This window comes from Ciona robusta, chromosome 10, assembly GCF_009617815.1.
Source record: "Ciona robusta chromosome 10, ASM961781v2".
Classification (NCBI taxonomy): Eukaryota; Metazoa; Chordata; class Ascidiacea; order Phlebobranchia; family Cionidae; genus Ciona; species Ciona robusta.
In genome coordinates this window covers 7,199,990-7,214,695 of record NC_143244.1, presented here as the reverse complement: position 1 = coordinate 7,214,695, position 14,706 = coordinate 7,199,990, and the positions used below count along the sequence as shown (strand labels likewise).

The 14,706-nt window shown below is 32.9% G+C and overlaps 1 protein-coding gene across 3 annotated transcripts in view; it reads left to right on the top strand.

Annotated features, from left to right (window-relative positions):
• Window positions 1-2,780: 2,780 nt before the first annotated feature.
• LOC149730323 (ras GTPase-activating-like protein IQGAP1) overlaps window positions 2,781-14,706 on the top strand; it is a 33,980-nt gene continuing 22,054 nt past the window's right edge. For 2 of the 3 annotated variants that reach the window (XM_089887176.1, XM_089887175.1), the window contains exons 1-6: window positions 8,484-8,714; window positions 9,775-9,874; window positions 10,251-10,485; window positions 11,440-11,584; window positions 11,979-12,092; window positions 12,272-12,450. In XM_089887176.1, coding sequence (XP_089743302.1) covers window positions 8,612-8,714; window positions 9,775-9,874; window positions 10,251-10,485; window positions 11,440-11,584; window positions 11,979-12,092; window positions 12,272-12,450 — 876 coding nt within the window. In that variant the 5' untranslated portion in view covers window positions 8,484-8,611. Of the gene's footprint in view, window positions 2,935-3,540; window positions 3,606-8,483; window positions 8,715-9,774; window positions 9,875-10,250; window positions 10,486-11,439; window positions 11,585-11,978; window positions 12,093-12,271; window positions 12,451-14,706 lie in introns of those variants that run through there. The other variant, XM_089887177.1, reaches the window with a different exon arrangement.

Here is a 14,706-nt window from a genome sequence, read left to right as displayed (position 1 = left end):
GGGAAGATGGGACACCTTTAACACATATTATCCAAATATTCTGATTGTGTTTTAAACAATTATAACAACGGCATATGGAAGTCGTGAGGGTACTGTTTAATAGTTCTTTGTTGACTATCCCGAGTGGGACGAGAAAATGGAATGAAAATGTGTCCCATCTTCCCTCACCCTAATATGTAACAAGAGAAGTATTTTACTGACTGTCAATTCTCCACCAGCTCCTCATACCAAAACATTCGGTGCGCACCTAGCAGAAATTACTTAGGTAAAGTAAAGTTTTATCTTCGCCGTCTGTCGTTTTCTCAGTATCGAACTTATCCAGTGTTGAATCTTTAGGGACGTCGTGATAAAACATTATATATATACAGTGGCTAGCATCACGCCTGTTTACCGAATACTTTAAGCTATTTGCCAAAGCTACTGTGAGTCAACCTTATGTTGCAACTTTTACTTATTAAGGTATTATGGGCCCAACAGTTCGGCGCTGTGGGGGGACGCATCAGTTCTTAGACAAGACACATCACGGGCATTTTTCCAACAAAGTCGTCGCCAATGTTTGTATAAACTATCAACCATAAAGAAAAACAATTAAGTTACATACATGGTACCTCGTAAGCGGGCATGTATATCAGACTACAAACTTCAAACAGGTAAAAGGGCTTTATAAAAGATAAAAAAGAGAACGGACCAAGTACAGTTTTAAAAACCTGCCAAATGAAGGTTACAAAGTGCCTACTCCAAAGTGTAGTAAGGTGGGGTAAGATGGGTTTTTATTATATATATTATCTTTTCTTTCCTATTCGGTAGCGAACACATAACATACAACTAATATTTACAGAATTATACAAACCTAGCCATGCGACTCTAAACGACCGTTAGTGTTTGTTCAAATATGGGTTTTAGTTGCTAACGTCATCCCATCTTACCCCTCAGAACTGAAAAGATTAAACACACGAAATCAAATCCGCTAAGAGGTGTAGAGAGCTTATGACGTAACAATGAACAGCGGTGGCGGAAATCTCCAGAGTCAACAATAGAATCGAACACTCCGCACAATTCAAACTTCAAAATGTGGCGCACATTGTTGAGCGTGCGTTTGTTTTGTACCGTCGTACCGTTTGATATTGTATGGTTGTGTATTTTACGTTCTCGCTAGATTCGTACTTTACAGGTGCATATAGTGCATTAAAACGAACATTTTTATTTATTTTTTCGAATACGACAGCGAAGACAAATTAATTAAAATAACGAAGAGAAAGGAATTAGTAATAAAACGACAGTCGTTAAAACACGTTAGTGGTAAAAACCTGAGAAAAAAATGTCAAAAACAACGTGGCTGCTAAATGCGTGATAGCCTAGTTTTTAAGTTCTTAATATCGTAAAAAATATTCGATAAAAAGGTTAAATAAGTTCACTACTTTTTCTTTATAGCAGAAACAAAAATATTGGTTACTAATATATCAGCAGCCTGTTACTATAAAAAAATTTATTAAAATCCGATTAAAATAACGATTGATTTATTTTTAGGCAAACAGTTTTAATGTATTTTAGATTGTGGCCTTTTTAGGGTAATGGTTTACTTATTAATACCATATTTTTTCTGTTTTATATATATATATATATATATATAATATATTATATAAATACAATATATATATATATACAGTATTAGAGTACATTAGGCATTGTTGTATAGCCTACTGACTTAGAATCATAAGTAAAATAAAAGATTAAGCAATATGTTGGGTTAGGGGTATATGGTTTGAGATTAGGGGTTACTAGTTTTACTTTAATCGATAAAAATGAGGTTTTATAGCGTTCCATGGAAGATGCAATTACGTATATTTATTTATAATATATAAATATATATTCTTTTAGGATTTTTATTTGGTAGTTGGTTTTAATTTTTAAATGTATAAAATATTAATTTATTTTGTTTTGCTGTTGACTATATAACTACAACATCTAGTTTTATATTAAACATGTTACATTACTTTATTACATTACAGTTTTACACACAGATACCATATGGTTTCACATACTATATTACTAAGTACAGCAGTTTAAATCAGTACCCAGTAAAAAAATATCATCAAAAACAAGTTCCAAAATATTTTATACATTACACCTAGTAGTTAAACTTTAAAATGTATTTGTTTCTGTATTTTGTTTTTTGGATTAGTTTTCTTAACCACTTCTATGCATAATACATTGTGTAAATTAAAAGGAAACGCTGTTTTCTTTTCGCTTCCGCAATATAAGCCATTACTCATAACGTCAGACCGGTTAATTCGCGTTCGCCCCAGTCTTGCATAAGCATGATGTTGTGTATGTTTGCGTTATAACGTCTTATACTATCATAATCTAGTACAGGTATATATATATATTTGTCTTTTATTAAATTTTGTAACAGATATTTGTTGTTAAAACTTTTTTATTTAAATCTTCTCTATGTAATTATATACTAGTTAGGTAAAATCTGTTTTATTACTTATATTAGTTGTTTTAAAGTAATATATAGGCTATGCTATATCACCTATATTATATGTATACAATACTTTTTTAAAGTTGTGTTTTAATGCTTGAGCCTTGATTTTAATACCAACAGTAACAGGTGTATGTGTACTTGGGCAAGACACTTAACAGGCGTTGTTTCAACCCAGTGGGTATTAATGTAATGTGTTGTAGCACCCTGGGTGTTGAGGTAATGGGCCAAATCTAGCCTAAATCACAGGTCTCATGGCGTGCCATGATGTAGGACCTCACCCAATTAGAATAGAAAACTATTATAACGTCGCTTTCAGTCAGAACCTAATTATAATCTAGTTGTTTTACAGACGATATGGTAACAATTAAAACCTGCTTTAGATGCTGAACGGTTTCTTATATTTGTTACATTGAAACATTTGCCCCCAGGTGTAATAGTCTTGTTTGGTAAGTCTATCTTATTTTATTGTGATAGTGTAACAGTGTAAACCTAAGTTGGTCAATTTAATAGTGGTATCATATGAGTTTACTATTTAGTTTTAAAGCATAAAATGTTTTTACAATTTCTTGGTAATTTTTTTTGGGGGTTAGAATGTTGGTCAAAAATATCTGTTAAAAAATATTTTTTGTACAACATACCAAACTTAAACTTAAATAGGTTTAGTAATTTGAGGGCTGAAGGCTCAAAACCGCTTTTGTTGTGAATGTATAAAATTTGTTCCTGGGCAGGACACTTAACAGTATGGATCCCAGAGTTCCAGCCATATAAATTAAAAAGCCCCAAAACACCATAAAACACAAAGTTGCAGACAACGTAACTTCTAAGAGGACAAGGTGTATGAAACAGAAAATGTATGTTTTGACAACTGTCCTTACCTTGCCATGCATGGATACATAAGTTATATATGCGGTAACTTGTAAGTGGGTACTGGGTGTATGAAACAGAACACACCTTTTATAACAGTTATCCTTGACCTTGCCCTGCCCCACTCGGTGAAATAAATTGCATTCATTCATTTCACCGCATAAGTTTAATTTGTATTTTTCTTGTAGGTACTGATCAAAAATAAACATGTCTGCTGGAGTAACCCCCGATGACACACGTGCTAACTATGGATGTAAGTTTCAATGTTATAACATTAGCTTTTAACCATTGGTGCCTAACATGGAAATGCATGGTCTGCAAAAAATGGATTATTATTAATATACATACATATATATATATATTTTATAAGTTTATGAAATTTGCAAAAGGGTAAGTTTACGAATCACAAAATAAGCTGTTTTAGCAGTAAAACTTAGGGGCTAAATCCTATGATATTACCCTTGTTCCAAAAGTTGGAGTAACATATCAGTTACACCCCAGGCACCCTAAGACCTAATATTGAATATGTAGTCATATATGGTAGTAGAACTAAAACACCAAGTTTTAGTAAGAAATCACAACTTTTGTGCTAAATCCTTTACTTAATGAGGTAATGCATTGCATCAGAAACCTAATTTGAATTCTGGTACTAACATTGCATTATAATTACCTTACTCATGCATATTAAGATATACATGCTTAGTGTTGATTCTCATTGGCAACCTGATAACAGTTACGTGATAGAACTCATAAATTATGCACTAGTTAAGAACACACAGACTTGGCAATAAATAGGGCCGGAGAAGCTTCTGCTTTCAAAACAACTGCGTGTCTGCATTAGCTGTTTCAACGCGGATCTTTCAATTGGCTATTTCTATTTTAGTTGTTCTAAAACTTATTTTCGTTGCAACATATTTAAAAAATTCGGTGGATTTGGAACGCACTAAAATTGTGTTTATTGCTAGAACAAAATGAAAATATTATATACCTATATTTATTTAATATAATATACGTTATGTGCAGAAATAAGGGCTAGAAAAATTTGCAAAATATTGTTGTGTTAGGTAAAGGTTAGGTTTCTAGGCTTCAGGCTATACAAGCAAGCAGAGCAAAAGTATAGGCTATTGCATTCACCACATTAATCAATGAGGTTTCCTATGTTTTGACTGTGAGTGTAACTGAACTTTAAAAATGTCACGTCTATAATGTAATACATGCGTACTATACTAACTTAGTAAAGCAGAACCTTTATTTGCGTAACTCTAATATAAAATATACAATCTGAAAAGAAATAAACTTAAACTAATTTAATTTTAAAGTATCTACATGCACAGCATATTGATACTTTACGGCTCGCAATTTCCATACCATAATAGACATTACGTTTAACTCTACCCTCTCTACTGCTGACAGACAGCTACCATAGACAGTTTGTTTTGCTTCTGTTGTTCTATACTGCTAATGTAAGACTGTTAACCCTTAATTGGCAATGGTATCAACATTTCTTAGTAAAATACCGACATTATACCTGCTTTTATCTACGTTGCATGCGAACAAATAAGCGAGCCGGAGCAGTCATCGGCTATTAAGCGAGTTTAATATTAAGATCACCAGCAATTGCATTGCACTGAAAAGCTTTAGGTTTGCTATATAGTATTTGGTTAATCGTAAAGAAAGAACAGATTTTTACCTAACTTCAAGAATGTGGTAACATTTTATAATCAGTTCAGTTTTTTTGGAATGTTTTTTTTAATGCAACTTAACTTTATTTATTCATAATTTTTATTTGTCCCTGCGATTATAGTAGCAAAGATCACATAGGCTGTTTAATTAAAAGATTATACAGTTAAGGATGCTTTTAATTGACATAATATTCAATGTTTAGGTATGTTATACACTCACAGTGTAATACAATACATTGTATATCCCAGTTTAGGTTGGGCTAAGTCTGCCCCAAGGCAAGGAGGATCTGCAGTATGTCTACTAGCTACAGTAGCGTTCCCTGCTTTGCATGGACCTTATTTCCTATTGGATAAATAGTACCGGAAGCACGCGCGCACACACACTTTAGTTTTCTTATAACACGAGCGATACTCGATCTCAATTCACGTCGTGAAATTGCTTGCACTGCTCAGCGAAAACGGTGCGTGCCTTGCGCCATACTGATTGCACTTTTTATGAATACATGTAGTCATGTACTGCGACCCATGTTGAGCCATGTTAGTTTCTTATGGAGTATAGACTGTCCGCAGAAAGCTGTAGGTGCAAAAGGAAGCAGCGTAGAACGAGCTATGTTTACTTCTTATACGTCGGGGGTATTTATATACGCCAGTCAATGCAACAGCTTGACGGAAATCGTGATGTGCTGAAGACTTCTTTTCCTACATAGCTGTACAGTTGTTGTTGACTCTGTTCGGGCAATACTATATTTAGTAGGGTGGGGTAAGTTGGGACATGGTTTTATTCTCACTTCTCGTCCCATTCGGTAGTGTATAAAAAATGTTTACAAAATTTAAAAACCAAATCCTCACGACTTTAAAAAGTTTTTTTTTTGTTTAAAATAGAACCATTAGGATTTTAATTGCTAACCGTATCCATCTTACCCCAAAGTATTATAATATTATTCGTAGTATTACCCCATATCAAAATTTCGCTTTTAAGAACATTTTTCACAGGGAAAATGTACACGGTATCGGCAATTGTTGTGGGTTTAGTTATTTGTGTTTCATCTCTATCGACACTGAAGATAATACGTTAATATCTTCGCCAGAAATATCGGCGAATTATAGACCTTGCTTGCACCGCAATTCTGGTTTCCTTCTTACCGTATATAACACAATACGCAAACGCAGGCGTGCCAATGTGAACTGTAAACAAATCACTTTAATAAACAAATCACACTTTCGAGACACGAATATACATGCTATATTATGTTCAGCAAATAGGTTAAAATGATTTCTTAACAAATTTTAAATTGTTTTCCGAAAAAGAAAGAAAAATATTTCTAAAAAAAACGATTAAAACCGATTTTCTTCCAATTAAATATCTCTTCATTACTTGTTAATACATTTTTAAGACCCCTTAATAGGCCATGGTTTCAGGTAAACCCCTTAATGTCAAAGCGTTCCACAGGATTTACGATGTATAGGAGCGACGTATCTATATAAAGCAAATAAATTCAAAGGCCAAATTCGTTGCGTTTATTTATAAGCTGACCACAACAAAGCGATTTGATCATTTAACATTTATTTAATATCATTTTATATTCCCTTGCAAAATAGACCCAAGAAACTTAGCACCGGTTGGTTTAATGCGATACTTTGTGCCTAAACTTCCTTGAAATTAGTTGGTATGTCTGATTTAAAATATATCGACGTTTGAAATTCTGTAAAAAATCGGTTTAACTTTTGGCGGTAACGTTTGCGGCTACTGAGAAACTAATCGCAAGCTATTTAATGTAATCCATTGTGTTATTACAAATATAGATACCAAACCTCCTGCTTGTATTCGGGAACATTATAGTAGTATATTGTGGCATTTGTGGGGTAAAGATAGGATATGTTTTTATTCTCTTTTCTCGTACTTTTTGGTAGTAAACAAAAGTCAAAAACCATTTACAAAATTATAGAAACGTAGTCCCGCGACTCTAAAAGAGGGTTGCTTATTGTTCAAAACAGGATTGGAATTGAGGTGCAAACGGTATCCCATCTTACTCAGTATTACAATGAATTAATTATCTATCCTTATCCATTCACAAAGCCTATCCATTCGTAAATGCAGTTTATGTCCTTTCAATTACATAGTGATTGTAAACTGATAATTGCTGGCGATTTATAATTAATATAATACTTCCACTTTTGCTACGTGTTACACGAGTGACAGAGATTCGCGAACCGCTTACTATGCATTTTAAAATTATTAGTTTGACGTAATTTCGTAATGCGACGTCAGCGTAACTTCGTAAGGCTGATAATATAAGTCAGGGTGACAGACGTATTACATTTATACAGACATAATGCAAAACATTGTATGCGCTAAAATGCTCTAGAAAGTTAAACGTGTAGTTAAAAAATACCGGAGTCATTTTTTAGATTTTTTTATACCTGGTGTAAAGGTAGTCCTTGCTACCTCAATCTACGATACCAATTTTTCCGTTCCAAATCCGTTTATGGGTTATCGTTAATTATATTTTATCTTGTTAATCGTTTGAATTCTCTCCTATATCATATAATACAAACTATCGTATAAATAATTTCTTTTAAAAACAACCGTCTTTGCCTGAATATATAAAGCAGACGTATTAAAACAGGAGTAATGCAAAACGATTCCAATTTATTTCGGTTCAAATAAATTCGCGTCTATGAAAGCAATTCTTATTCTGGCGTTAGATTTATACGTTCGTCTCATTTGTTATCGTCAGCAGGTTTCTCCTAATTATGAAGGATGTTTACTTTACACGCTGACAACTGTAAGAGTGAACATACGAAATGCAAATCATAACATTTCATTCAGTCAGTTTAATAGCAAAGGTGTCGCCAGTTATATTTAGATGTTAGTAAACGATTGCACAACGCCTTGCCAAACGACCACCTAAAACGCCTGTTGTTAGATACCACCTTCACGTGTATTTTGCGGCGCTTTTAATTTGCTATTGAGAGCGAGTTAAATGAATGGCAGTTACGCAGTCGGTTTGATAAAAGGACATTAAAAGGGATTCGTATCTTCCCGTTACATCCCGTTTACATGCGGTAGTGTGTAGTATCTGGTGTCAATGCCCTTTTCATTAAACGTTGATAGGAATTGAGTCAATCTTTTCAGGACGACCTTTCGCGTGTTAAGTGTTTAGCTATACTTGTTTTCTAGTGTAGTCTTTAATTGTTGTTTATTAAACTGTTAATTTTATATAAAATGCAAGGCTTTAGTTGTTTTTTTTTATTTATTTCAGAGTAATTCAGACTTTAGTACAATCTGTTGATTAGAATACCTTATAAAACAGAGTGATATAATTAAAAAACTTGTGATATATTCTAACTTGGAGGTCATATAGTGATGATTTGTACAAAACTTTGTTTCTAGTTCGGTCTTTAAATACTCTTTTGTGGTTACTAAACAGTTTAGTTTGCTATAAATTACACTTTTATTTCTTTCAGTGCAACATGTTGCTTAGAAAACCTTAGAAAGCAGACTGATATATCCAAACCACAAGATCAAACAGTGAAGATTAGAAATACAAAGTTTTAGACCAGAGAGTTGCCAAAAATGTCTAGAACAAGTTCACCAAAAAAGCGAAATTTTAGCACTAGTAGCACAGCCAGTACTAATTCCTTGAAGAGACGACAGTCGCTACGAGCAGTCGATTATGGTAAGTTGGGATGAATGAATGTATTTTATTGTATATGAGTGGGGTCTATATGATGATACAGTGCCTGAAGTGACACCAACCCAATTTTGAATACAGGGGTGACATTATTTGCCTTGCTGATTTAGGTTTCGAAACATGTTTTATCCTTATCTTAATGTGCTTAAAGGTATATTATTTTCACCACATTAATCAATGAAGTTGCTATGTTTGGTAGATTTGTAAAATACTGCTACGCAGTTCTGATAGAAAACTTGTATTCAATCTAGTAGACATGCAATTCTAAATAAGAAATTATATGTTTTGTTTACACATTGTAACATCAATCACTAAATAGCTGTTGTGACTGTTAATTCATGGAACTCATCAGTTTACAATATGTTTGTGTATGACGGCCTACAGTTATCAAAAATTAAAATCGATTTAAAACCTAATTGCTGCGTCTTAGACAAAGTAGATACCGGATAGCAAAAACAATGTGAATAATGCATAAGGAGATATTAAAGTCTGTGCTTGTATTGGGGCAGTGCTACAGTAAAAATGTATACAATATAAAGTTTCTGTTATTTTTGTTATCTTATTTTACTACACTTGTCCCTGTATGAGAAGGTGGGGTATGTATTGCGACGTTGCTACTGTTGTGGGTGTGTTCTTTGGCAAGATACTTAACTGACATTGGACTTACCCAGTAGTCACTATCACCAATGAATTGTAGAAATTGTCAGTCGTACAGAACCCCCCCCCCCTCGCATAAAAATAGTTATTTTTATTAAATTTGAAAAAAACAAACATTTCTTTAAAATATAGCTTGTTATTTTACTGCAGCTTCATAGTAGGCTTACAAATATTACAAAGGTTCAAAAAAAGCTGGGATACACAGCCATACATCACTCGAAATGAATTGACTTGTACTTATACTTTTAGAAACAAAAAAAATAGAAACACGTTAACAATAATCTTAGACATTTATTGTCCTTTCATATAAGCACATGTTCATAATAAAACGGGCATACAAAAATTTTTAAAATTAATTCACTTAAATTGATTGTCTATATTAATACAGGCATCACTAAAGATGACAGATTATCTGCTGAGGAAATGGACAGCCTCAGAGATCAGGCAACCGCGTATGAATATCTTTGCCATTTGGAAGAATCCAAACAGTAAGTTGATTTTACAGTTAATTGAAGCGTGTCATATTTTTTAACAAAATCTGCACCACTTTTCTTTTTTTGATCCTAAAGCCGTAGTTTATTGTGTTGGGTCACTTTGTTGTAAGTTTTATAAAATTTCGCACCAAGTTTTTTTTTTGATAACACAATAACGCGCTTTTGTGTATAATGATGTGCTGTTAGGTTTTTCCACTGCCTGTTATGTATTACTCATTTAGGTGTCCTGTTTTTATCATTTTTTTAAGAAAATCTGGAATGATAAAAGAGATTAAATGTCCTATCTTACTCCAAACTGCTATATGTGAATGCAAAAAAATCTACATTTAAAAATTGAAAAATAATCTAATCTTCATTTTCCTTCATCCAGGTGGATGGAATTTTGTCTTCAGGAAGAACTTCCTCCTAGTGTTGAGTTGGAGGAGGGATTACGGAACGGAGTCTTCCTGGGAAAGTTGGCTCACTATTTCGCTTCGGACATAATCCCACTCCGAAAGATTTATGACAAAGATCTAAAAAAATATGAACAGAAAGGATTACATTTCAAACACACGGATAATATTAACCACTTCTTCAGAGCCATGGAGAAAGTTGGTTTACCCAAGGTAAATGTTGAGATACAACATTAATTTCTTTCTTTCTATATTTTTAAAACCACCTAAATATTAACCTTTTTTGGATTGTGCGCGCAAAGTGCCGCAAATGTCTTCAACGTCTAATGGTTCCCAATATGTATCACAAGCAGATATCACATGTAGATTTTTAGAAAAAGCAAGTTTTCTTTATAGAGGACCAGATATGCCATTATACTCCAATATGCTGTTTAAAATTTGTTCAAATGTTTACTAGGCCTGTTTAGTTTCATACATTAGTTGACCGTTGGTGCCCAAACTGTTTATCCTTTTGAATAGAATAGAAACAAATATCTTTATTTATTGTTTGTCTGTAAACTTGTAAGAGTCTTACTTACAGTAAGAGTTCATACCCACAGACTACAAGTGTATATACATCATCTTTACACAGACAAAAGCCACTTTATTACCTTGAATAATGGGTGTAGTTTTAACTACTACCTGCCAATGCTACTTTAGTGTGTCGTAAACCATTTAATGTAGTTTGCCTTGAGCTAAAGGCTGGGCATAGTAATGAGCCGATGATGTCATAAATGTTGTTGTGTTACTGCCAATTAAGTATAATTGCAATGTTTCCTTACATGGCTATGTCCTTTGTTCATAGTGCAGAGTCATATGGTGTGCAAGTTTTCGCTCTCTTAAAATAACACTTAATCAGACTCTTGTCTAATTTCCGATATAAAGTCATTCATGTTTATCCATTACCAATAATTCATGCTGTGAGAACATTTCCCATAAATAATAACTTGATTAATTTCTTAGTTGTGGGTAATTTTGAGACAAACACTTATATTGACTAGACTATGATACTGCTATCTATATAGCTGTAAAGTGATACACTCACCCACAAAAACAACAATCATTTTTTCGATTTAAAATAAATTTTGGTTAATTTTCCTTTATTTCAAGAAATAACTTTTTTTCCAGATATTCTTCCCTGAAACAACAGACATCTACGACCGTAAGAACATGCCCAAAACTATCTATTGCATCCATGCATTGAGTTTGTATCTTTTCAAACTTGGTCTTGCACCACAGATGAAAGATTTGTATGGAATAGTCGAGTTCACTGGTTCGTATTTAAAATAAAAAAGATATATGTACATTTTAAATTTTTACTTTCAAAAACAGAAAAAAAGTATATAGATAGACAGATAGTAAGGAATTTTCGCTTTGTTTTTCGAACTTAATTCAAAGCATGTGTTTTAGTTCCCCAATTTTTCAATTTTCCCTAACTTTGCCTACATACCACCTTTTTACACTTTGATTGTCTTACTTTGGTATAATGAGAAATGACCTAATTCTCTTTAAACAAAGAACCAAATATCATAACTATGTTTTTAATCCAATATTTTTTAAACTAAAAAGTTGGTTCACATCACAAGTTTTTTTAACTCATCCTAACTGCGCCACCGAGCCCATTCCTTGATTATCAAACATAAAAAAACATTTTAACTAATCTTCAGAGGAAGAGCTAACCAACATGCAGAAGGAATTGGATAAATATGGAATAAACATGCCGCAGTTTAGTAAGATTGGGGGAATACTTGCCAACGAGCTTTCAGTGGATGAGGCAGCACGTAAGTAGAAGCTTAATTATATAAAAAAATACTATAAATAAAAATAAATTTTTTTAAACTTTTAAGATTAAATTTAAGTTTGATTTAGAAAATGACAAAAACCTAATTTTTTAAAATTGAAAAAAAAAGAACATATAATATTATATATATATAAATATTTTTACATTTTATTTGAACAGTGCATGCTGCTGTTATTGCAATCAATGAAGCATTAGAAGCAGGAGATGCGGAAGCCACCATGCAAGCGTTACGAAACCCCAATGCTTGTCTAACTACACTGGATGAACAGAATTCTGAGGAATATCAAAAAAGACTGATGGATTCGAAAAGGGCAAAAGTGGAGGCTGCAAAAAATAAGGTGATTTAGATTTAAAATTGCAACTAAATTATTTCCATACTTTAAATGTAAATTTATTTATAGTTTAAAAATGTTTCTAATAGAGGTGACAATTTTTTAAGGTTAGCAGAATGTTGGTTGACATTGGTAAAATGCAGTCACACTTATAGTTGTCAAACGTAGGGAACCTCAATAATTAATGTGGTGAATGTAGTGTATTTATTCTTTGAATCAGCAACATGGGCTTAGTTTATTGGGTTAAAACTAAGCTTCAAATGGTTAAAACATCAGAACAGTAATAACTAATGTTAGATGTGCATGGAGTGAGTTGAACACTTGTATGAACACCTACTTTTGAAACAGGTGTTACATCTTGTGTTGTAGCAATTAACTGTGGAGTAAAACGGTTTAAATGATTGGTTCAGAATTGTGTGACTCACATTGAAAAGTGTAGAGTAATCCCGCAATAACAAGTTTTTAAGATTGCTCTTGAATGTGATATATGCAGTTAATGTAATTTAAATCAAAGAATGGTTTTGTTGCAGAGAAAATGGGTATTTTATCAAATGAAACCTGTTTAAAATTACCAATTATTTCTGATAAATAAGCCAATACTATTTCTCTTTCTTATTAATGTGGTGAATGCAATGTACTTTAGCTCAGCTTGTTAGTATAGACACCTAAAAGCAGGGTAAAACAAGTTTTAAGGTGTAAACCGAGGATGCTTAAACTTAAAACACATGATGTCACCCATGTTTTAAAAGTTGGGATGCCGGCCACCCCATGAACACCTAACGCTGTCACTAACATTGCACCTATTTTTTCTATCACAAAAGTGTTTTCTATATAAATCATCAAGGCATCCCATATTAATTATTTCTGTTTGTTTTCCTTGTTTCCTTGCTGTCACTTGCTCACATTTACCATAATGAGCTCATGATTGAAATATCGGTTTTGCTGAAATAGATTATCTATTCTATATGGGTGAGGTTCAGACTTAGGCCAAATGTGGCGCATGACCGATTCCCTAAAACCCTTTTGCGTCCAAAACTGCCCTAATGTGCTATAAACAGAAAAATTTAAAATTGATTAATCTTCTCACCAAAAAGCGATATATTCACACAGTAATGCTATGAACACCAATATTCCTTATAATGCAATCTTTAAGTTATGTTGTGGTCTTGTGGACTGTGGTATAAATATATTTTACTGAAAAGATTTATAAACAGAGTCTGAAAATATAACCTAACATTGTAAGGCTGAATGTAATTATTTGTTAAACGTGTGCGGGGTGTATTTTATGTAGTTTATCTGCCTTAGGTCACGTAAATATGGTTTGTTTGGTTTACATTTTGAACTTTTTCATGCCCTGCTTGTTTGTACATTGAAATAACAACAAGGCAAAAGTTGTTTTAAGCATAAGAATTGTGTTCTAAAACTTACAATGTCATTGTCAATTTGTCACCCATGTTTTAAAAATTGACGTAAAATGTTTAGAAATGCGGAAACAAATTTTCAAACACGATTCTTAAACACAATTCTTATTCAAATTTGTTTGGATGTTTACTAATTAATGCAGTGCGAAAATTCTATGGTTATCCTGCCCACCCTGCCACCCCAGGTTTGGTGCCTATGTGCCCAAAACCTAAGTTTTAACCAATTACATGAACATGAAAGTTGCTTGAATGATTTTGTTTGCATTGTTAACATTAGGTTAAGTTTAGTGCGGTGTAAAAGAACAAACAAAGCTAGATATGAGTACATGGGGTGTATGTACACATGCCTAGATGCCTTTGCTTGTTCAAACACAAAATAACCTGCACTAATACTAAACTGAAATCCTTATATCCTATATTATAGTTTTAAAGGTGGCGAAATTGCCAAGCTTGCACAAATACATAAATAAAAAATATATATATTTTTAATCCACAAACATAACTTCATAGGTGGAATGTTATGGGAGTTCTGTGTTCACCCCAACTTTTAAAACCAGGATAGCATTATGTATTTTGGCCAAGTTTGTTGCCTATAATATCTTTAACCCTTCTATGAGGTGTGTTCTTATACAACAACAGCCAAAGTATATTGCATTCATCACATTAATCAATAAGGTTCCCTATGTTTGATGACTCTTCTCTGAGTGTAACTGTATTTAAAAAAAATTTACCCCAGATCTTGTCAAAAATTTAAAAAAAATCTGTGCTGCCAATAATTAGATTCAAAGTAAAGGAGCTTTCAGTATATTGTTTACACAATGTTCTGCATGCCTAGACATAC